Below are 25140 nucleotides of genomic sequence, written 5' to 3'. Positions count from 1 at the left end.
TATAAAACAAATGTTATAATAAGAGTGCTAAAAACATAGTATTTACAGTATGTACACTTGTTATAAAAAAGTTGTTATAATGATAGGAGTTCTAAAAACACTTACAGTAAGTATACTTTAGCTAAATCTACGTTCCACACGTATCATATTTATATTTATATTAATTATTAATTAATATAAATACCAGCTCAGTGGCCTAGTAGTAGAGTGTCCGCCCTGAGACTGGAAGGTTGTGGGTTCAAACCCCGGCCGGGTCATACCAAAGACTATAAAAATGGGACCCATTGCCTCCCTGCTTGGCACTCAGCATTAAGGGTTGGAATTGGGGGGTTAGATCACCAAATGATTCCCGAGCGCGGCACCGCTGCTGCTCACTGCTCCCCTCTCCCCCAGGGGATGGATTAAAATCACATGGGGATGGGTTAAATGCAGAGGACAAATTTCACCACACCCAGATGTGTGTGTGACGATGATCATTGGGACTTTAACTTGACTTTATTCATACATTATTTTCTGTAAATGTTTAGGGTTGATAGATTAGTTTGATCCTATGCTTATGTTGGAATGTAACCTGTAATAATTAACCTAGCTTGTCCTGTCTTAAAAGTATAGAACAAAGTGCTAAGATCTTTTGAACTGATTGACCAGCTGCAGAGGAAGCAATCAAAGTTGTTCTGTTTACACAACGTCGTAAAAGACCCCCTGCTATGCTTTGACCAGAGGCCAGGGGCTTCAACCCCATCTTGTCCACTCTTACCTCCACTCTCACCCCCACCCTGTTTCTCTCAATAAAAATGCTCTTGCAAGAGGCCTGAGTCAGACCTCATTCGATCATCGCTGTACGCACAGCGACGAATGACTCTCCACTTGAAAGTGCTTAGAAAGGGCATACTGTCTCCCGTGTGGTTCTTGCAAAATAAGTTAGAGTGAGCACCACTCTAACATAAATCATTAATACTATTAATATAGTATTTACATGTTTGAAACTATCATTTAAGGTTCTAATGATAAAATATGCACTTATATGGTTTCATATACATTTATTGATACACAAAAAGATGTATGTATGTTAAAAATGAGAGGGTGACACTACTTCGCGGATTTTCACCAATGGTGGTCTCGGAACCAATTATCAGCGATAAACAAGGGATTACTGTATTAGCTCAAAATGGTATGAAAGGAATTGGTGGTTATTGTCACTTTCCATCAATCCTTTCTCCAAAGTACTTCTTACTTATTGTTTGTTTACCCCACATCCAGTAAAAACAAGTTTGCCCGTTTCACTCGCTTGTGCCTGTGATGGAAGGCGACAGCTGCCACAGACAAAAATAAATAAGAGGGAGGCAACCTAACAAGGGAACGACTCCCACCTTGGCACTTCGGACCCTCTCACCTTCCTCTGCAAGTCTTCCAGCCTGAACTTGGGACATGTGCTACTTTGAGGAGGTGAATGTATTTTTGGCTGTGGCAGGGGTCGGGCCAAGGAGCCAGCGCCCCTTAACGTTACTTAGAACTTAGCACTTCCCTGTAGCTTTCCGAGGTCCCTACTCGTTCCTCTTTCTGCTCCTGTTTTCTTCTGTTGTTTTGTTCAGCCTGCACAATGACGGTGGGGAACATGGATAGTGTCGAGCTGTTCGATGCTGGGCAGAAAGGTCGCGGCCTTAGAGCCAGCAGAGACCTCAGCACCGGGGAGGTGGTCTTTGCAGAGCCCAGCTTTGCTGCTGTTGTCTTTGACAGGTAAGAGGATCCTATTATTGTTCTATTAGACCAGGTATGGGCAAACTACGGCCCGCGGGCCACATCCGGCCCACGGGACCGTTTAATCCGGCCCGCCAACCCTAAATAAATTGTATTATTAAACTTTTTTTTTTTTTCGGTCATTTTGCCTGCAATGACTGCGTTTCCCCAGTAGATGGGGAACCACTCGCCTGCGCATTTACTACCGGAAGCCGTGTCAGAAAGCTCGGTGCACACTCACAAGTGCGTGTACGTACTCAGTAGTACGGAAATGGCGCACTTGCGCTCTATTTGTCTCAGGGCCGAATTTAGAGCGTGGGCTGTGACGACAGCATTCTTGTAATTTGCGCGCCGAGCTTTCGGATACAGTTTTACGCTAAAGCCACGCACGCACAAACCTTCCCCTGCCCTGGAATCCTTCCATTAAAATGAGTCGCCCAAGGAAAAGCAAGGTGGACACTGAGTGCCGAGTGTTTAAAAAGAGTGGCCAATTTGGCTCGACGTACGCGACGTGACGTTCAGCCACATGAACATCAACATCAACCCGTCACAGATATAGGTAAACGGACCAACACCTCGGATCTCTCCTAAGAATTGCCACAACAAATTTTACTCCAGACTATGACACACTAGCAAAAAAAGGGAGACCAACAACACTGTTCCCACTGAAAATGAAGGGGAGGCTTTCAAGTTTGTTGTAAAAAAATGCATTTTGAATATGAGCTGTACAAATACCAGGGATTGAAACTAGCGACCATTCTCATTTTCAAACAATGCAGGATGCTCAAGAACATTGATGCACCACCTGTTTGTGACTAATCTTAACCTGTAAAGTTCTTAAGGCTTACTTTAAGGAAGTGTTTCCCGTTTCCTCACCTCTGTTACCAGGTGTTTGTGAGTTAAAACTCTGCTCTGATTTTGAGATACCCCTCACAGTGTTGCCGTTTTGATTACTTTATTTGGATGTATGCTTTCACCGATTCTTCAAGATTATATATTTGGTCAGAATGTTTGCCGTTTGATGTGATCTCATAAGGTAAACATACATCTTTCATTAATCTGACCTGCAGGCACTGAAGTGATGGAGACTGTTATTCATAATAACAGTGTCATATTTTATGAGAATCACTGATAGCAGTTTTTTAGGGATGTTTTTTTTTTTTAATGTTGTTAATAAATGCATTTGTTTTCAAAAAACTTTTTTTGAATATCCATGCGTTACTACCTACTAAAGGCCCAAATCTTTTATGCAATGACCTTTACAGGTCGTTTATATTACTTCACAAAAACACTACATCCAACTGCTCCTGGTTCGGCCCCCCGGTCAAAATTTAGAACCCAATTCGGCCCGCAAGTCAAAAAGTTTGCCCACCCCTGTATTAGACAGAAGACAACCATCGTTTCTCAGTGAGCTTGTTCTTTTGACGACAGGTGCTTCCACCAGCCTTGTCTGGGTGAGCTCATTTCTAAATGCTCCGACTGCAATGACACCAGTAAAACCAGATACAGTGTCTGACAAGATGTCCTTTGAACCTACACATGACTTCATTTTGGACTTGTTTGTATTAATTGCAAGACCTTTGAATACTAATTGCTCACTGGAAAAATAGAGTCTTATGGTTCTAAAAAAAGCCAGACTACTATTTAATCACCTGGTCTACGTAATACAGTGTCAATGTAAGGGTGTTTTCTGAGTTTTAAAATATAATTATATTTTTAGTTCAGTATCAATAAAATGTGAGTGGGTGAAAATACTTTGTGCAAACAATTAGTGTTATGTTGAATAACACTGTACATATTTCATTATACAGCCACATCAACACAAATGTGTGAGCTTTACATGCAATACAATCAACATCATTCATCACAAATTGCAGTACTGAGAAAACAAACTTGGATTCAACTTTTTCATTTGAATAAACACAAATGTAATTAGATCGTTACTTACAAATGACACTAATATGTGTAATATATTGTATACAAATGTGATAAATGTAATATTGTATTTTGAAATATTTTTGAATTAAGGGTTCGGTTCAGCAACAGAAGTTTTTTTTTCTCAAATATAACAGCTATAAATTACATGGAATCGTAAAGTCTTTATTGTACAAGCTTGTATAGGTCCATCTTTAAAAACGATATCTCAAAATCGTGATGTATTGGGAAAAAAATAAACTTTTCTAAATTTGTGTAAAAAATGCATATAGACCACATACTATAGACATACAGACCTAGAATTTGCTGTTTACCAGTGTAATCTAAAGATTTATATACTAAATGAGGATTTTCGACAGGGCAATGTGTCTTTGATGCTTATTCTACTCTCTCTCTCAGTCTGTTCATGCAGGTGTGCCATAGCTGTTTCCGTCAGCAGGCCAGTCTACATCGCTGCGCCCAATGCCAGTTTGCCTTTTACTGCAACCGCACTTGTCAGGTTGCATGCTGGGATGAACACAAGAGGGAATGTACAGCCATAAAGAAGATTGGCAAGGCACCCAATGAAAATGTTCGGTAAGCATCCGGCCCACATTTAGAATGACAGAACGTGGGATTTATTGCGACTAATTTTTTCCTTTCACTATGTCACGAGCAAACCAGGCTTGAATCCAAATCCACAACTCCTAAATAGATGCTTAAATGTTCATCTCATCAGTCGATCGTTAAAAAAAAAAAAAAGAGCTGCAACAGAAAATCACTGGAATAAGCAAGCGCGCTGTCTGAGGTTGCCTATGCGCAACCGAGAGGCCAAAAATCTATCAATCTAGCTGCTACGGATTGAATGCACTGAGAACAGTGCACAATTATCTATTTGAGGCAATTACTACAATTTTTTTTTTTTAAAGTTTTGTCACTAAGACCTCTGGACCTTTCAACAGGTATTTTGGCCCACCCTTCATGACCAAACTGCTCCAACTTGGAAGGAAACTGTCTTCAGATGACTGTCAGCTCTCTCCATACTATATGTTCAACAGGAATGTTGATCAGGGCTCATAGAGGACAGAATGAGATATCAATCCTGTTTCTTAGCCCCCCTATTGTCCTAGGGGTCAATTTGACCCCATTCAATGTTTAGCATTCAAAAAATAGTAGTTGACTTTTTTTTTGCTTCATATTTCATAATTTTTCCTAAATTGATGGGGACAGTTGATCTAGCATAATATTTTTATGATGATATTTTTTCAATGTACTGAATACATATTGCACGCATTGGTCGTCCTCTGGGGTCAATTTGACCCCAAGCGGTTAAAGCTGTTAAAATTTATCTGTCAGTGTATGTGACCTAACATTCCCACAGCTGCAGGTGCAAATTTGATACATTTGAGTTTATTACATTTTATTTGTTGTATTATATTTATTTATTTTTATGTATTTTATTTAGCAATTACCACAAGAACTTTGAGATTTCCCGCGCCATGGGTATGAAGGTGTGTGTGTGTGTGTGCGTGCGTGCGTGAGAGAGAGACCTACTGTACTCACACTTGCTAAAGTAAAACTGATTTTTTCACGCACTGTGGAGGGCGGGGTATTCCACAATGGTTCATGTAAAATCATATTTATTTCTAAAAACTGAAAGATAATCTGGTCAGTTTCCCCACTGAATCAGCAGGGTAGACTTGGTGCTCCCAACGTTATCAAAATGGTTCCAGGACCCACCAGATATGGAGGCAGCCATGTTGATGACATTAAGTCATCATTTGCGACACCATCATTCAGAAATATTGTTCTTGGGATGACAAATTTAGAGGTGAAGCGAGTGTATAAGGACAGTTGGAAAGACTTGGATGTAGATGACTTGGAAGCCTACATTGGTTTACTAATTTTGGCTGGGGTTTACCAATCAAAAAGTGAAGCAACAGCAAGCCTTTGGGATGCTGTGACTAGAAGAGCAATATTTCCAGCCTCCATGTCTCTGAAGACATTCAAAGTTTTGTCCCATGTCATACGCTTTGATGACAAACAAACAAGGCGGGGCCGACGAGAACATGACAAACTTGCAGCAATAAGGGATGTGTAGGACAAGTGGGTGCTGCAATTACCCCTACTTTATAATCCGTATAAACCAGGGGTCACCAACCTTTCGGAAACTGAGAGCTACTTCCTGGGTACTGATTAAGGCAAAGGGCCACCAGTTTGACATACACTTCTGAAATAGCCAATTTGCTCAATTTGGCTTTCACCATGTGTTATTATTGTCATTTGCAGTTCACATGTAAGTGTGATTTTAACAAGAATAGCAAAAATACAGTCAAACCTTGGTTTTTGACCACAATCCGTTTCAGAAGGCGGTTCGAGAAGCGAATCGGTCGAATTTCGAATCTTTTTCCCATTACAAATAATGGAAAAAATGTTAATCCGTTTCAAGACAAAAAAACCCGCCTTTTTTTAAGCACTTTTTCATTTGCGCATATTTGTCCGATCGCGCAACTGCAGCGCACCGCCGAACGCCCAACAGTAGCGCGTCGCCGACCGCGCAACTGCACCGCGCCGGTCGCATTATTGTGACAGAGCCGCCGCTAGAATTTAGAAAATATTCTTAAAGTCCTGATGTACTTTCCAAAATTTAAGTGGACCTCGGTGCGCAGGGAGCTTAATTTGGTCCGATCGCGCAACCGTAGCGCGCCGGGCGCTCACTGTTGCATTGCTTTATGAGCGTCTTTGTGTTTTAGGATGGCTTTACTGCTCCCACTTGCTTTCTTTGGAGGCATGATTAGGGGTTAATACAATCCTCAAAGTAACGAAAATACAATAACAACGGAGTCATTCGGCATCCGGGCCGCGCGGTCGCGTTTTCTCAGGTCCTCCCGGCTCCTTTCGCGAGGTTCGACCTCCGAATTCTGTTGGACAACCGAAGCAAAAAAAATTCGAATTTTTTGTTCGAATTCCGATTTGTTCATGAACCAGGACGTTCGAAAACCGTGGTTTGACTGTAAAATAAATAGATGCAGCTCACTGACAAGTGCTGCTATTTTAGCTAATTTTGGAACAGTCCTGCGGGCGACTCATGCGGTCATCACGGGCGACCTGGTGCCCGCGGGCACCGTGTTGGTGACCCCTGGTATAAACTGTTGATGAGTGCTTAGTTGCGTTTCGTGGGCGCTGTCCATTCTGACAATATATGCCTAGTAGTAAACCAGCCATATATAGCATAAAAATATGGGCAGCCGGTCCCAAGCCCGGATAACGAAAAGAGGATGGGTGAGTGATATGTGACAGTAACTAGCCACAAATATATTACAAAATTGGATTTAAAAAAAAAAAGTCCTATCCATAGGTCATATTCCATCATCAGCATAACCAGACTTGTGGTCATTAATGTTGAGAAGTAAATTTGAGAAGATTTGCATAAAAACTTCAAGATAAATTAATTGTAATTTAAAGATTTGACCTGACGGTGGCGCCAGAGGCCAGCTCACTGATTTTCATGGGGTTATTTATGTATTCAACGAATAAACAAAGTGCCTTTCACACAAAGTTGGGCAACAAAATTCTTAAAATTATTTTCTTTAGGTAAATGTGCCTAGGGTCAAATTGACCTCAAGGACCAAATTTGTGATTATATTTGAAGACGATAGGATGGAAAAGGAAATTATTTAAATTTAAATTTGAATATCGTATTGTTATCATGTAAAAATGCTTTGCCGATCCCCCCCGATCTCTGTCATGTTCTGGATGTGGTTCCAAATGAGTGGCAAAGAGCCACTCAAAATGCCATGGACTGAGGCTGCACGAGAATTGCAAAAATGTTTATTGTTTGGCTTGTCGTGTTGCAGAATAGAGCACTTCTGTGCAGTAGGTGTTGTCAAATTATGTTTGCCTTTCAAGACGACAACAGGCTGTTTAATTGTCTCAACGTGGACCAGATGCCAGAATAAAACAAGTGCTTTTGATTTCGTTTTTTTCCCCCCATATAATTTAGAATTTTCTTCTCCTACTTTTATTTCACCTGCAGTCTTGCAGCTCGGGTGCTGTGGCGCCTTCACAAGGATACAGGCATTGTTTCAGACAGTCAGTTGCTCTCAGTCGAACAGCTGGAGGACCACGTGCCTGACCTGACAGAGAAGAACCTTAAACAGCTGGAGCTCAATGTTCAGAGTTTCCTGAAATATTGGTCCCATGGAAGCAAACAGCACTCATTTGACTACATCTCGCACATCTTTGGCATTGTAATGTTGAACAAACAGATTTGTTACTTTTAACTGTGGTGGTACCACCATGTTCATCTTGACATGTTTCCTTTTTGTTTGTGCAGATTATGTGTAATGGATTCACCATGAGGGACCAGAACGGCTTGCAAGCTGTTGGTCTGGGGCTTTTCCCCAACCTGTGTCTGGTCAACCATGACTGTTCGCCCAACTGCTCTGTTGTCCTCAACCATGGCAAGTATGTAGCACTTGCTTCACATTTAAGCGTAGCTGATTTAGATTCTAATTAAGGCTGCTTGGTGCATCCCGTATAAGCATTTCATTTGCAGCTTTCTTTTGCAGCCAAAATGCTGTGAGCTCTGCTCTCCATTCTCAGAGGAGGTATGTATTTCATAATTGAAACAAACTGCAATTAATGATTATTTCCATAACAGATTATTCTGTTGATCATTTTATTGATTTTAAATGTTTTCACTGTCATCCCTTTACTTAAAAATAAGAACATACTTCAAATTGATAATGCAAAAATCAAATGAATAATTTTTGTGCGTTGCATGTTGGAAAATAGACAAAAATAGTTGTCAATAGATCAATTATTTGTTGCACCTCAAAAAGAAGCAGTAGAAATCAAACAATAGAAGCCGTATCAAATACGTGTAATCAGAACTATAGCAAAGGATTAACAAACGCCGTGTCGGATCCACATTCAGGGCAACCTTCTCAGATGGACTCCACCATATACATTTTGGGACAGGGAGGAATTCCCATAGTGACTATAAAAGTTTAGACAAGTGAAATAAATCACCCTATACACACTTTTTGTCAGGCTGGGGACAAGGCGGAGGACTCGGATGCAGAGTCGTTTCTTTCTTGGATTTATTCCAGCAAGCACACTGATCAAAAGTACAAATCAAAGCGCCTCTTGCGAGGGAAAACACGTGGCAAAAAGTACAAACAAAAGGCGTCGCACTGAGGCGAGACAAAAGGCTATGGGGATCACAGTACTAACAAAAGGCGTCGCTCGGGGGCGAGACAAAAAGGCAATGGGGATCAAGGCACTAACAAAGGCGTCGCTCTGTGGCGAGACAAAAAGGAGGGGTCTTACTGAGAGCTCGGACGTCAAGAAATCGCTGGTGGTCGGGACGAGGCAAGACACACTGGCACAAGACAAGGGGAAGACACGGACTAAATACACACAAAAGGGCGGGGACACAGGTGCTGACAATTAGTGTCAATTACGCAGGTGCACACAATCGGGATCAGGGAAGACAAGACAACCAAACACCGAGGAAGGAAACACGAACTGAAACGGAAGGGATGACAAAATAAAACCGGAAGTAAAGTTACGACATCGACGAGACAAAAACCCGGAAAAATAAACGCGACCGCATGACAGAACCCCCCCCCCCCTAGGGCCGGATCCCAGACGGCCCAGGAGCCTCAGGGTGAGCCGCATAAAAGTCCTCAAACAGTCCCGGGTCCAAAATATAACTAGGCGGCACCCATTGCCGCTCCTCCGGCCCATAACCCTCCCAGTCCACCAGGTACTGCCAGCCCCGGCCTCTTCTGCGCACGTCCACCAGTTCCTTCACGGTGTAGGCCGTCCCACCTCCCACAGTCCGCGGAGGCGGGGGCGGCGCAGGGTCCGGCATCAATGGACTGTCCACAACCGGCTTGATCTTCCCGATGTGAAAGGTGGGGTGGACTGCAAGAGACCTGGGCAAGCGGAGACGCACCGCGGCCGGGTGCACGACCTTGGCGATGGGGAACGGACCCACGAAGCGAGGCGCCAGTTTCCTGGAGTCCCCCCGGTGGGGGAGATCCTTGGCGGACAGCCAGACGCGTTGACCTCGCTGGTACACGGGCGCCGGACGTCTCCTCCGGTCAGCCATCCGCTTGACTCGGTCCCCCTGTCGGACCAGCGTGGCCCGTGCCGCCGACCAGACGCGACGACAGCGGTGCACCAAGGCGTGGGCCGAGGTCACCGTCACCTCCGGCTCACTGTCAGGGAAGACTGGGGGCTGGTAGCCATACACACACTTGAATGGGGACATACCTGTAGCCGTGGTGGGCAGGGAGTTGTGGGCATACTCCACCCAGGTGAGGTTCTTGCTCCACGAGGAGGGGTTCTGGGAGACCAGGCAGCGGAGGCTTGTCTCCAACTGCTGGTTGATACGTTCCGTCTGCCCATTTGCCTCCGGATGATAGCCTGACGTGAGACTCACGGTTGCCCCTATGAGCCTGCAAAACTCCCTCCAAAACCTGGATACGAATTGGGGCCCCCTATCAGAGACAATGTCTTTCGGAAACCCATGAACCCGGAATATGTGGTCCATCATCACTTTGGCTGTTCGTCTAGCGGACGGGAGCTTGGGCAAGGCGATAAAGTGAGCCATCTTTGAGAATCTGTCTACTACCGTGAGTATGGTGGTTCGCCCATGCGAGGCCGGAAGCCCGGTGACGAAGTCCATGGATATCTCTGCCCACGGACGCGAAGGAATGGGTAGGGGATGCAGCAACCCCATACGGGCGCCGTGGGAGTTCTTATTCCGAGCGCAGACGGGACAGGCTGCCACGTATTCTTTGACGTCTGCCCTCATGGAGGGCCACCAGAATCGCTGCTGGATGACAAACAGGGTTCTGCGCATGCCTGGATGACAAGAGAGTCTGGAGGTGTGAGCCCAATGGATGACTTGGGATCGGAATTGATCTGGGACAAAAAGTCTGTTTTCCGGGCAACCACTAGGGGGTGGCTTGTTTCCATTGGCCCGCTGTACCCGGCCTTCGATTGGCCAGGTCACTGCTCTCACCAGGCAATGAGGAGGCAGAATGGATTCGGGTTTCTTAAGTTCTGGATCTGAGTTGTAGACACGGGAGAGGGCGTCAGGCTTGGTGTTTTTGGATCCCGGTCTGTAAGACAGAGAAAAGTTAAAGCGATTGAAAAAAAGTGACCAGCGGGCTTGGCGGGAATTCAATCTCTTCGCTGACTTTATGTATTCTAGATTTTTATGGTCTGTCCAAACCAAAAAAAGGCTGCTGTGCACCCTCCAACCAATGTCTCCATTCTTCCAATGCCAGTTTTACTGCCAACAGTTCGCGATCCCCCACATCATAATTCTGTTCGGCGGGCGTCAGCCGTCGAGACAGGAACGCGCACGGATGTAGCTTGTTGTCGCTCTTGGCTCTCTGTGATAGGATGGCCCCTACTCCTCGATTGGAGGCGTCCACCTCCACCACAAACTGTCGCGACGGATCAGGAAGCGTGAGGATGGGAGCGGTGCTGAAGCGGTTCTTTAGCTCCTGGAAGGCCGCCTCCGCCTCCGCCGACCAGCGGAAGGGGACCTTAGGAGACGTGCAAGGGAGCCGCCGTAGCACTGAAGCCCTTGATGAACCGCCGATAAAAATTGGCAAAGCCCAGGAATTGCTGCACCTTTCTGCGTGAGTCAGGGGTAGGCCATTCCGTAACCGCGCTAACTTTCGCCGGGTCCATCTCAACTTTGCCCGGGGCCACGATGAAGCCGAGAAAAGATACGGTGTTCTTGTGGAATTCACTTTTCTCGGCCTTTACGTATAGCTGGTGTGCAAGGAGACGTCGCAGCACCGTCTCGACGTGAATCCTATGGGTCTTCAGATCCGGGGAATAAATCAAAATATCATCCAAATATACGTATACAAAACGGTCCAAACAGTCTCTCAAAACATCATTTATCATGGCCTGAAACACAGCGGGAGCATTGGTGAGGCCAAACGGCATGACTAGGTATTCGAAGTGTCCTCGATGGGTGTTGAACCCTGTCTTCCATTCGTCCCCTTCCCGGATGCGCACTAGATGGTATGCGTTGCGCAAATCTAACTTTGTAAACACACGGGCTTGCTGTAGTTGGTCGAACACGGTCGACATCAGTGGGAGCGGATACCGGTTCTTGATTGTGATCTGATTGAGAGGACTATAATCAATACAGGGACGTAGGGTGCCGTCCTTCTTGCCCACGAAAAAGAACCCCGCCCCCGCAGGCGACGATGATGGTCGAATCAGTCCTGCTTGCAGGGAGGAGTCTATATATTCGTTCAAGGCTTGCTTTTCAGGTCCCGAAAGAGAATAAAGCCTCCCCTTGGGTATAGTTGAACCCGGCAGGAGTTCAATGGCGCAATCATACGGACGGTGGGGAGGTAGGGAGGTAGCCTTGGCCTTGCTGAATACCTCGGCCCATGGGTGGTAACACGCAGGGACCCCGGTTAAGTCTGGGGTTTGCGCGTCTAGAGCAGGAGGCACAGCGCGCGGGTTAGACCTGATACAGGAATCATGACAGTCGGGCCCCCATCCCGTTATTTCCCCTGATCCCCAGTCTATGGCGGGGTTGTGGCGTTGAAGCCATGGATACCCATACCCGAGAATGAGAGGGTTCATTGGAGAGGTCACGACATGTAGCCTTATATTCTCCTGGTGGGGACCTATCGACAGCGAGACTGGTTCTGTTATGTGAGTTATTTCAAAAAGTGCCTGTCCATTGAGTGCCTTAGCTTTCACGGGAGTGTTCAGCAGCTCAGTCTTTACCCCCCACCGGCGAGCAAATGCCCAGTCTATCAAGCTTTCATCCGCTCCTGAGTCTATTAGTACTTCAAATTCTATTTCTTTTCCCAACTGTGTAATCCTGCCCTTGGGGAGCACTCGCCCCGGGGACAGAGCCGCAGAGAAGGCGCTTACCTTCAGGGTCCTCCTCACTGGACAAGAGAGAAGGAGGTGTCCGAGCTCACCGCAGTAGTAGCATCTTCCCTCTCGGCGTCGCCGTAACTTCTCCTCCTCTGTTAACTTAGCTCTGCCCAACTGCATCGGTTCTGGCTCCTGGCGCTGCCGATCCCCGTCCGGCCTGGCGTGGTGAACGTCTAGGATGGCAGGGCCGGCTACTGTGACGAAGGCGGGGGCGTTCCTGCTTCGGTGCTTCCTCCACTCTTGCAGCCGGTTGTCTGTGCGGATAGCCAGAGCGATGAGGGCGTCGAGGTCGGTGGGAAGGTCTAGGGGGATTAGCTGATCCTGTATGGATCCAGAGAGGCCCCGGAGGAAGATGTCATATAGTGCCGTCGCGTTCCAACCGCACTCCGCGGCCAGCGTGCGGAAACGGATGGCGTAGTCTCCGACGGTGTCTTGTCCCTGGACTATCTGACAGAGTTGGCGAGCCTTTTCTCGGTCAGCGGAGATTGGATCGAACACCGTTCGCAGAGCCTCGATGAAAGCGGGGAGAGAGTGACAGGAGATGGAATCCCTGGCCCATTCCGCGGTGGCCCACGTGCGGGCCCTTCCCGTCAGGTATGATACCATGTAGGCCACCTTGGAGCGCTCGGTGGGGAAATCTGCTGGGGACCTCTCAAAGTGCATCCCGCATTCTGTAATAAATGCCCGGCTAAGGCCGGGTTCACCGGAGTAGCGCTCTGGAGGAGCCAGTCTGGCACCGCCGGTCATGGGAGCTATGGCAAGGGGAGTAACTGGGGAAGCAGCGGGTGTACTGGAGGTCGCTGCTGGTCCCGCGTTTAAGAGCGAGAGCACGTCCTGCATTTGCTGACCCAGCTTTGCTACTTGGGTGGCGACCGCTCCTCTGAAGTCTTCTTGACACTTAGCGAGTCCTCGGATTTCTTCACCCAAGTCGCCCACTTGCTTCTGGTGCTGGGCGAGCTGTGAGGCATGGGAGCGCACTGCGGCGCACAGGTGCTCCGACTCTGCCGAGTCCATGTCTGGCCAGTGTGTACTGTCAGGCTGGGGACAAGGCGGAGGACTCGGATGCAGAGTCGTTTCTTTCTTGGATTTATTCCAGCAAGCACACTGATCAAAAGTACAAATCAAAGCGCCTCTTGCGAGGGAAAACACGTGGCAAAAAGTACAAACAAAAGGCGTCGCACTGAGGCGAGACAAAAGGCTATGGGGATCACAGTACTAACAAAAGGCGTCGCTCGGGGGCAAGACAAAAAGGCAATGGGGATCAAGGCACTAACAAAGGCGTCGCTCTGTGGCGAGACAAAAAGGAGGGGTCTTACTGAGAGCTCGGACGTCAAGGAATCGCTGGTGGTCGGGACGAGGCAAGACACACTGGCACAAGACAAGGGGAAGACACGGACTAAATACACACAAAAGGGCGGGGACACAGGTGCTGACAATTAGTGTCAATTACGCAGGTGCACACAATCGGGATCAGGGAAGACAAGACAACCAAACACCGAGGAAGGAAACACGAACTGAAACGGAAGGGATGACAAAATAAAACCGGAAGTAAAGTTACGACATCGACGAGACAAAAACCCGGAAAAATAAACGCGACCGCATGACACTTTTGTTGAGATATTCACTGAAACCGATGGAAAAGTGAAAGCTCCCACTCTTGGCAGAAGTTACAAACAAAGCCTAAATAATGAACACATAACCCCCACGGTTTGGATAAACATGATCAAATGCTTTTGTCATTTTGCCTCTTAGACACATTAAATACAGTAGTTCGGTCCTGTTTGTCAGGGTTGAGTTGCGAGCTTTAGGAAAAATCCCTGAGGGTCAAGAAGTGACTGTCAGCTACATCGACTTCTTAAACCTGTCTGGTGACCGCAAGAAGAAGCTGATGGAGCGTTACCACTTTGAGTGCATGTGCCAACACTGCAGCCAACAACTCAAGGATGACCTTATGATGGCTGCTGCAGAGGGCAAAGTGAGACGGGGCAGGGGCATATTGGATTCTTGTAATTGGATTGAACACACTAGGAGTCCCGTCAAATACATGTGGCTCCTGCTTATGTATCCCTCATAGCCATCTGCAGAGAAGCTGAAAGAGGTCACTGCCTTCAGTGAAGACTGTCTGGACAAGATCGAGAAATACCGTTCTGAGAAAGATTTCCATGAGGTATGATCATTTTGTCTCTGAATCTGCTACTGTTATATCACCAGTTTAGACTCAAATGTACGACTCAACACCACAACACAAGTGGGTGTCTTTAATTGACAAACGAGTTGCAATGGCAAGTGCTGGATGGAGCATCTAAAAGTAATCCAGTGACAAGATGCCTATTGTCCAAATTAGTTTTACTCACAAGAATTGGTTTTAGTAAGCGCCCTGGAGACATGTGGCACAGGGTGATGAGGCAAAAAGGCACAGATTGAGGAAAGCAGATGGAATGGAACACGGACAAAAGCAGACAAGTAAATAATGAGTTACTTGGTGCTTATGATGACTGACCGAAAGGGAGAGGCGAAGGTCTGCAATCCAAATCTAAACCAGGCCCAAAGCCAATAATGGGAATCCATTATCAACAAAAATATCAAAAAGCATCAACAATCCAAATCCATTTTCCAATTTCCAAGAAAACTGAGAAGGCAGAGAGAGACTTAAATATCTATAAGGCAGCAGGAAGAGACGGACATCAAGGAAGCAGGCAGGGTCTGAGAACATGTTGGTAAATAAAGGCTTTAGAGAACTAGAGAGCAGGTTACAAAGTGTTGGGAGCAGGTGGAAACAATGAGGCTAACTGACAAGCTGAGGGACAAATGGCTTATGGGAACAGGGTTGTAAAAAAAATAAGTTTGAGATGCAATGATCAGAACATGAGCGCCTGCCTTCTTTTTCTGATTCGCCAATATGGCCACGTCCAACAGGGCTTCGCCCAAAGTGGCCTCTTCTGCTCTTAGGTGGTGAAGCTGTGTGATGATGGCCTCTTCTGCTCTTAGGTGGTGAAGCTGTGTGCTGAGTGTTTGGATAAGCAGGAGAACGTCTTGGCTGACACTCATCTGTACAAACTGCGTGTGCTCAGTGTAGCCAGCGAGGTGCTTTCATGCCAGCGCTTGTTCTCTGAGGCTGCAGTGTACGCTCAGAGGATGGTGGATGGATACACGTAAGGCATGCCTCACTATCTACTACATAGCACAACACCACAGTATTGTCTCTTACTGTTGAACTCAAACTGAATGAACTATCTTTACCAACAGGAAGTTATATCCCCACAACAACGCGCAACTGGGCTTGGCCAACATGCGTGCAGGTGTCATGCATTGGCAGTCGGGGCAAACTGAGCTGGGTCACAACATGATCTGCAAAGCATACGGCATTCTAATGGTCACCCACGGGCCCAACCATACTATCACCAAAGAATTGGAGGTACAGTAATACAGTAGGAGTTGGTATAATGGCAAGAGACTCTGGTGGACATGGTTTATGGTTTAAGTTCGGTAACACTATTTTTACTGTGGATGTATAGAGGGCTATGGACAGTTGAAAAATGTGCTATGGTAAAAAAATAAAAGCATAGCTTTGGGCACTCTTGCACTCGTGTTAGTCATGGGCCCTTTGGAATTGTTATCACTCCATTCCATCACCCCATACAGTGCCTCAGGGCCCTCACACTACTAAACTACTCAATGTTGGCAGAAAGGGAATCCAAAAAGTATTCATTTTAGGTTGTGTGCATTCATGCAATTTATAGTACAGTACATATTTACAATTGATTTACTGTAGTCTCATTGTTGCGTGAGAAAATCCTTGTTTTTTGGTCACTACCAATAATTGTTTTGTCACTTATTAATGTGGCATTTCTCTGTCTACCTTTAGTCCATGCGCATGCAAACTGAGATGGAGTTGAAGAAGAAAAAGAAGGTCATGTCAGACTGAACTACACACAGATGACTCAAGTGGAGCGGAAGTAACTTGAACATGTGACATGATGTGTACACTAACTACAATAAAACTGAAGGTAAACGTGTGTTGTGACAATTTCTTCACCATTAAGAACAAATGACATCCAGTTTTGAAATATTTTCAATTTGAAAAAATAATGAAAATATATATAGCCTATGCTATACATGTAGTATATATAAATATGGACATCATTATGGTTTAGATTTGCAAATCACAACGGGTCCCTGTGTAAACTTAAAACGATTTTGACATAGCTTAAATGATTCTTAATTGTTGATTTGACTTCACGTTATTGTGCCTCTAAAGGCCTTGAGTCTGTCAAGAGGAGATCTCACATTTTCAACACAGATGCTCCAAACTATATCTAGGTCAGTGTTTCCCAACCTTTCTTCATCCAGAGCACATCTTTTCAATGGATAAAATCTCAACGCACACGACCACCAAAAACCACCAAAAGTCTGTTAGGAGTTACATCCGGTTCTATATTAAAATTAGTTATGTTATGACGAAAGACGTTGTGAAAGTGCGATATAAATAAAGTCCTATTTCTATATATGGAGAAAGTTGAATAATTGAATAAAAAATAAAGATTGTATTTCTTTTTTTTATAAAAAGGAGTTTTCAACAGTGTAAGTGTCACGGAGCGGATGGAGCAGGCGACCAAATGCAGCTTGGACCAGGGTTTATTGGAGGAACTCAAAAGACAGACTACAAGAAGCTGGACTAGGGACGAGTATAACTGCACGAAAGGACAAGAACGACGACGACAGACGAGACGTGAGACAAAGGACATCAGACGTGAAGACATCAATGATCTGACAGGGAGTGAGGGGCAGACAGGACTTAAATACAAAACAAGTAACAAGAGGCAGCTGACTGGTTACATTGATTGAGGTAACACAGGAGGGGAGGGGCAACGCGAACAGAAACCATGGTATCATAAAGACACAATACAGCAACCGGGGATGAGTCGTGACTGTACCCCCCGACAAGGGACGGCTCCCGACGTCCCAAAAAAACGAAACCCCCACGTGGCGAGTGGGGTGGTGGGGGGTAAGCGCACCAGTCCAATTGACCTCACTGGTCTGTGGCAAAGTCCGAACCGCGATCGGCGGCAACTCGGGAGACAGAACCGCAATCGGTGGCAACTCAGGGGACAGAACCACAATCGGCGGCAAGTCGGGGGACAGAACCTCAATCGGTGGCAACTCGGGGGACAGAACCGCAATCGGTGGCAACTCGGGGGACAGAACCGCAATTGGAGGCAACTCGGGGGACAGAACCGCAATCGGCGGCATATGGAAAGTCAGAGCCACAATCGGCGCCATTTGGAAGTCCGGACCGCGATCAGCGGCATTCGGAAGGCGGAGCTGTGGCAGCAGCAAGAGCCACCACGCGCCGCAGCAGTGGGAGTGGGGCCAGGAACGATCGCGGGTCCGGCGCAGCTGGCTTGAAGTCTGGCGACGTCCGCGGATCCTGCGACGCTGGAGTGGAGCCCGATGGCGGCCGCGAGTCTGATGGCGCCTGGAGGCACTCCGATGGTGGCCGCGGGTCCAGGGTTGTGGGGACGAAGTCCGATGCGGCCGCGGCGCCGATGGCGCCGAGAGGGACTCCGATGGCAGCCGCGGAGCCGGTGTTGCTGGAGCGAAGTCTGACGGTGGCCACGGAGCTGCTGGCGCCAGAAACACTTCGATGGCAGCCGAGGGTCCGGCGTCGCGGGAGTGAAGTCCGATGGCGGCCGCGGAGCCCATGGCGCCGGAACAAGCTCCGACGACGGACGTATTTCGGGCGTCGCAGCAGAAGCTGATGGAGGAGGTTGGTTCAGGCGCTGGTCGCCGAAATGGTCGGATCATTCTGTCACGGAGTGGATGGAGCAGGCGACCAAATGCAGCTTGGACCAGGGTTTACTGGAGGAACTCAAAAGACAGACTACAAGAAGCTCGACTAGGGACGAGTAGTGATGGGTCCAGCGACACCGATGCATGAGTTGAGCCCCGTGTCGGTGTGCATATCGCTTTAAAAAAGTCACGTGACCAAACGAGCAGCAGTCAAGGAAGTGCGCCAAAGAAAGGTAGCGCATTGTCAACGGGATGGATCTGCTAAAACAATATCTGATATTTTGCGGTTCATCGTCGAAGTTATCAGAAATTATGGAGCGGCCCTAAGTCAAAAGAAAGGTTTCTGTTGTATGGGACCATTTTGATCTCATATCGGAAAATAAGGTATTTGTTTTAATGACCTTGTTGTTTAATCATGTTTCCTCAGAGTTTCCACTTGATATATCTGACTCTTTCTATTATTTCTATTATTTTCTGCAGGTTAAATGTCATTTCAAAGTCACTCTTAGTTTACTATTCATATTATTTTCTGCAGGTTAAATGTCGCATTTGTTATACTGAACTTTCCTATTCAAATAAGAGCACCTCCTCAATGCTGAGGCATTATAGGGCCAGGCATGAACCTGAAGTCCAAGATACACCCAACACAACTCAGGTATACAGCCAGTTTACAACTTACTCACATTTGCTTTCTTGATAATTAATTCCTATTACCGTATTTGCCGGTGTATTGGTCGACTTTTTTCAATCCAAAATCGACCGAAAAAAATCGACCTCGACTTATACACCGAGTCATAAAATTTAACTTCGTATTCATCGCTTCAAATGTGATGGTAACCAAGGCCGTTTCTCATGCATCTCATTGTGCGTTGCACTTAGAAAATTTGAACCGGGCGGCGTGCGCGAGTGCGCGGCCCGCTGGAAGTCCAATGAGGCGCCGCGATCTCCTCCGCGGTGCTTATAAACAGCCGATCCGCTCGGCGGGGGCTATTTTCGGCCACTTAGCGCGTGCGCACGGCCTCCCGGATGTGCCGGGCGGGTGCGCGAGCTCGTCGGCCGCTGGAAGTCCAATGAGGCGCCGCGATCTCCTCCGCGGTGCTTATAAACAGCCGATCCGCTCGGCGGGGGCTATTTTCGGCCACTTGGCGCGTGCGCACGGCCTCCCGGATGTGCCGGGCGGGTGCGTGAGCTCGCCGGCCGCTGGAAGTCCAATGAGGCGCCGCGATCTCCTCCGCGGTGCTTATAAAGTGCCGATCCGCTCGGCTTGGAGCTATTTCCGGCCTCCCGTTGGTGCCGGGCGGCGTGTGCGAGCTCGCCGGCCGCGATCTCCTCCGCGGTGCTTATAAAGTGCCGATCCGCTCGGCTTGGAGCTATTTCCGGCCTCCCGTTGGTGCCGGGCGGCGTGCGCGAGCTCGCCGGCCGCGATCTCCTCCGCGGTGCTTATAAAGTGCCGATCCGCTCGGCTTGGAGCTATTTCCGGCCTCCCGTTGGTGCCGGGCGGCGTGCGCGAGCTCGCCGGCCGCGATCTCCTCCGCGGTGCTTATAAAGTGCCGATCCGCTCGGCTTGGAGCTATTTCCGGCCTCCCGTTGGTGCCGGGCGGCGTGCGCGAGCTCGCCGGCCGCGATCTCCTCCGCGGTGCTTATAAAGTGCCGATCCGCTCGGCTTGGAGCTATTTCCGGCCTCCCGTTGGTGCCGGGCGGCGTGCGCGAGCTCGCCGGCCGCGATCTCCTCCGCGGTGCTTATAAAGTGCCGATCCGCTCGGCTTGGAGCTATTTCCGGCCTCCCGTTGGTGCCGGGCGGCGTGCGCGAGCTCGCCGGCCGCGATCTCCTCCGCGGTGCTTATAAAGTGCCGATCCGCTCGGCTTGGAGCTATTTCCGGCCTCCCGTTGGTGCCGGGCGGCGTGCGCGAGCTCGCCGGCCGCGATCTCCTCCGCGGTGCTTATAAACAGCCGCATGCGCACGGCCTCCCGGAATTTGAACACATTTCGTCAATAAATTTCGCATATGGAATTTTGAAGTTTAATATAATGCAACAATTGAGCTCGACTTATACAAAGGATATATCATAAAATCGTAAATTTCCGTCGAATTTTAGGGGGTCGACTTATACACCGAGTCGACCTGTACACCGGCAAATACGGTAAATTATTATTTACCTTATTTTTAACCATCAAGCTTTCAGGAAGCAGATACTGGAAGAGGCTGTGCTGAATTTCATTTTGAAGGACTGCCAGCCCCTTAGTGTTGTAGAAAATGAAGGGTTCAGGGAATTGGTTCAGGTCCTTCAGTCCTCATATATTTTGCCAACCAAGGTTTGTACTATTTAAAGTAGTAGTTGATATATCCAATTTATTTAATCTTTAAATATATTGATTTGCTTTTGATTTGACTTCACTTGGTATCATTTTCAAGACCATCAAAGAAATGTTGGCCAAAAAGTATGAGGAGGAACGGGAACAAGTGAAAATGGAAGTACAGCAAGCTGTGGCAGTAAGTTTAACAGCTGACATGTGGACATCTGTCAACATGGAGGCTTACTTGGCTCTTACCTGTCACTACATTAATGAGAATATGCAGTCGTGTACATCTGTTTTGGGTGTGCATTACTTTTAACAAAGTCACACTGCTGACAATTTGGCCCAAGCCAAAAGGGGCATGATGGAGAACTGGGCCATAACCAGTAAAGTAAAGTGTCTTGTGACCGACGCAGCACCAAACATGATTGCATCCACTAGATAGCTCCACATTCATCACTCAATTTGCATTGCACATAGTCTCAATTTAATAGTTAGGAAGTCATGTGATCAGATCCCCACACTTGCATCCATCAGACACAAAGCTAGGGACATTGTCACATACTTCCGATCGAGTACTACAGCCAAGGAGAAGCTTGCTCAAGTGCAGCAACAGATGGGACAACCAACCCTGAAACTCATCAATGAGGTGCCAACACGCTGGAACAGCACCTATGAAATGCTGAAAAGTCTACATGATGAGAGGGAATCAGTGTGGGTATGTCTGGCCTCTTTAAAAACTGATTTGACTCCACTTACAGCTATTGAGTTCACCACCATAGGGGAAACACTTCTTGTGCTTGCTCCTTTCCATCAAGCGAAAGTGGAGTTGTCTGAAGAGAGGCGAGTGTCAGGGCCAAAGGTCATCCCGATGATGAAAATGCTATGTCTTGCACTAGAGCGAAATGTTTCAACCTTGCAAACACAGGCAGCCATACACCTGCATGAACACCTGAAGGGTTGAGTCACAGACAGTGCTTCCAATCTGGAGTCATTAAGTGTGTTGACCCAAGCAACACTTCTAGACCCCAGATTTAAATCACTCGGGTTCCGCAAGTGCAATGAGGCCATCAATAGGCTGCGCTCGGAATGTGTGTCTGAAATTGGACGCACAAATGAGCCGCAGCCGGGACCGTCTTCACAACAGCCTGCACCCACTTCAGCCATGCTATTCTGCATTATTTGCTTGTTTTTGTTTGGAAATCATGCACTAAAATGCCAATTCATTTTTCTTAGATAACCTTTGGCAACATCTGGACAGTGAAGGTCAGACAAAGCAACAATGCCACAGCCAATGCCATCCTGGAGGTTCGGACATACCTGGCAGAGGGCAATATTGCCAGGTCCCAGGATCCTAGTAGATACTGGGACAATCAGAAAACCAATTTCCCAAACCTCTTCAAACTGGCATTGACATTTTTCTGTACTCCAGCTTCATCGGTCCCGTGTGAGCGGGTGTTTTCCATGACAGGAGAAATTGTATCCAAAAAACGCAACAGGCTTAGTTTTAAGACATTGGAAAAACTTATTCTTTTGAAAAAATATTTGTAAAACACAAATCCCAGTTCACAAGCATCCTCCTACATGTTCACATTATTGATTGACTGTAACAAAAAATAAAATATATTTTAAATTTAAATGAATCGAATATATATATATATATATATATATATATATATATATATATATATATATATATATATATATATATATATATATATATATATGCCATGCCGTTCAGGAAATTAATATTTGAATATATTGAATGAACCTTGAATATATTGAATGAACTTCGCAATATATTGAATGAACTTCGGAATATATTGAATGAACTTCGGAATATATTGAATGAATTTCGGAATATATTGAATGAACTTCGGAATATATTGAATGAACTTCGGAATATATTGAATTAACCTTGAATATATTGAATGAACTTCGGAATATATTGAATGAACTTCGGAATATATTGAATGAACTTCGGAATATATTGAATGAACTTCGGAATATATTGAATGAAACTTGACTGACGTCATCATTGCCGCCATCTTGTACATGCATTTTGTTGCTGCCGCAATTATGAACCAGTCAGCTCGCAATATCGTGTCAGCTATTCTTAGCAATGATGAAATTGTCAATGCACTGGCGAGTGCTTGTACCACCCAAAATCCCCCGGAGACACATGCCCAGCAATATCATGCTTTGGACGAAGAAGTCCAGGCTGCTTTTAATCGGGGCAGACCTGGGCGCACAACAGACCAGGCTTCTGTTAATCATCGCAACCTCAGTTTGCCATCGACCTCACAGCAGTGCCCCACAACAGCCCCCCTGTACAATCTACGCCCAATCACTAGAAAGGGCCCAAAACAGAAGAGGTAAGAATAGGTAGGGTTAATTTAAACCGCACGTTGAGCGTGGTCCGTGAAAATATTGTCTGACATTAAACCGGTCCGTGGTGCAAAAAAGGTTGTGGACTGCTGCGTTATGGCACTGCGCTCCGGCGCGGCACTTGTAGAGGTTAGAGAATGGAAAGCTGCAGCGGTTGCATGGGTTGCATGAACTAAAAGAGAAGCTGTTCATATAGATATCATTAGAGTCACCCACAACCATGCAGGCTGAATATTTAATTTAGTATTGAACGCAGGCTATTTGATGGACGGCGACACATTGTCACGTTGCTCACACAGCGGACTGCGGACATACAGACAAATGTATGTGAGATTATGCCTGGCGGAGATTATTGCTATGGAACTAATTTTTGTTTACAGTATTCCATGGTTAATTATTTTCATAATGCATACAGTGCAGTTTTTACCTTTCCTTTACCAGTACTGTAAATATGGATGAGTATTAGGGCCACTGAATATTTTTTTTAATGGGGAACTTTTTTTTTAAATTCATTCTACAAAAAAAGTCAGAACTCTGACTGTATACTGTAAAAGTTAAAGTCAGCCCAAAGAAAATTACTTTTAGAAAAAAAAACTCTCTTTCAAGATGCCTGTATTTTATGTGTGAGGCCTTCTGATGGATGGTTTTGTGTTCCTACTTTGTGTGGACTGGTTCATTGTCAATTTAGTATCACTGGGAAATGTACATACCTGACTTGTCATGTCGTGGGCAGTAACTAGTACATGTACCCAATTGTTCTTAAATAAAGATTTCAGGTCTTTGCCAGGCCTTTACTTGAGCATTTGCATTGCATGATACTTTATAATTCTACTTCACTACATCTCAGTTTGTGTCAGTTTAGGGGTCCGGAAGTGGAAAAGTTTGAGAACCCTATGCTTTTAACAGTACAACTGAAAGAGTCAAACTCTTACTGTATATACTTTTATTTGAAAAGAACTGAATACTTTATCCACAATTGAATATAAAATGCATGGCACTTACAGTATCTATATGGTGATACATCATATGAAACTTACAGTATCAAAGTCAAAGTCAACTTTATTGTCAATTTCTCCACATGCCAAAGACACACAAAGAAACCGAAATTTCGTTCCCCCCTATCCCACGGTGACAAGACATGGCTCACAACAGACAAACAAGTAAACAAGTAAACAAGTATAACAAAAGCGTGCTGAATAAATAATGAATAAATAACACAACAAATAAATAAATAAATAAGAGGAGCAAAAAAAAAAAAGGAGCAAGTGCGCGTACAGCAGACATTCCCGAAAATAGCGCAACAGTGCCGCACGCTACGCAGAAGGGGGTAGCGAGTTCAGGGCCCTAACAGCCTGGAGAAAGAATATCTATATGGTGATACATCATATGAAAGAATAGTATGTTATGAGAAAATCTTAGGTCCTTTGACCTGTACACTCCTTTTGTCCATTATCCCTTAAACGATTAAAACTCAAATTACTTATTTATATCCAGGTCTGTGACAATATATTATATCACAGTAGTGGAACAACTGAATTACTAATGCTAGTAGACTATCTCTCAAGTAGGTCACATGCTCTGACAAAAAGTTCAATTCCATGATTTCCATCATCAGTGAAGGGGTTGATGGGCCTTAACTCCACATCCCACTGGTGATCATAAGGGGGTTGCACAGGCACACGATTGAGTGGCCTTTGATCCTGAGGAAGTTGGAGCATTCCCATTGTCCACAGCTGCAGTGGGGACCGACTCGCCATTGTCCTCAAGCTGTGGTTGTTCCACTGGATCACAAACTCATCCACAGATCTGTTTATTCTAGGAAGATAAACATGTTGAAGAGCTGTAATGTGAAGAGGGTCAGTGCTGTCTAAAACTCTGACATATTCCATGAAGAGGATAAGGTCTTTATAGTATGCTGACACAACCCTGTTTACTTCTGCCCACAGTCTTTCGATCCTTTGATTATGCACACTACGTCCAACTATGAAACTTCCTCTGTTTGTTCCTCGATTTGCAATCATGAACCGTGCAACATCAATGTTCTCGCTACCAGCATCACCCCTGACATGGTGTGGC

General features: G+C 46.1%; 2 protein-coding genes and 1 long non-coding RNA gene across 3 annotated transcripts in view; 1 reads left to right on the top strand and 2 right to left on the bottom strand.

The window, feature by feature from the left end:
* tbc1d13 (TBC1 domain family, member 13) overlaps window positions 1–25140 on the bottom strand; it is a 72812-nt gene that overhangs the window by 34968 nt on the left and 12704 nt on the right. The gene's annotated exons all lie outside the window — the stretch shown is intronic.
* On the top strand, window positions 1395–16607 carry LOC125979820 (histone-lysine N-methyltransferase Smyd1). Its single transcript, XM_049738502.2, has 10 exons — window positions 1395–1737; window positions 4072–4248; window positions 7688–7901; window positions 7988–8118; window positions 8223–8261; window positions 14380–14566; window positions 14666–14758; window positions 15580–15743; window positions 15838–16006; window positions 16457–16607. Exons 1-10 carry the CDS (start codon window positions 1601–1603, stop codon window positions 16514–16516), a joined length of 1371 nt encoding a protein of 456 aa, XP_049594459.1. The 5' UTR covers window positions 1395–1600; the 3' UTR covers window positions 16517–16607.
* The window catches only part of LOC125979840 (uncharacterized), a 3686-nt gene continuing 1227 nt past the window's right edge, over window positions 22682–25140 (bottom strand). The window contains exon 2 of the long non-coding RNA XR_011087982.1: window positions 22682–25140. This exon is cut by the window's right edge and continues 159 nt beyond it. This is a non-coding gene — a long non-coding RNA (uncharacterized lncRNA).

Source organism: Syngnathus scovelli, chromosome 13 (assembly GCF_024217435.2).
Source record: "Syngnathus scovelli strain Florida chromosome 13, RoL_Ssco_1.2, whole genome shotgun sequence".
Taxonomy (NCBI): domain Eukaryota; kingdom Metazoa; phylum Chordata; class Actinopteri; order Syngnathiformes; family Syngnathidae; genus Syngnathus; species Syngnathus scovelli.
This window is presented reverse-complemented; position numbering and strand designations above follow the sequence as displayed.

What these genes read in the sequence shown, in the direction of transcription:
- LOC125979820 (XM_049738502.2), top strand. Translation starts at nt 1,601, where the DNA reads ATGACGGTGGGGAACATGGATAGTGTCGAGCTGTTCGATGCTGGGCAG. An exon ending in GTTGTCCTCAACCATGGCAA is followed by an intron (nt 8,119 to 8,222) that starts GTATGTAGCACT and finishes TTTCTTTTGCAG; the next exon opens with CCAAAATGCTGTGAGCTCTG. An exon ending in GCTCTCCATTCTCAGAGGAG is followed by an intron (nt 8,262 to 14,379) that starts GTATGTATTTCA and finishes CCTGTTTGTCAG; the next exon opens with GGTTGAGTTGCGAGCTTTAG.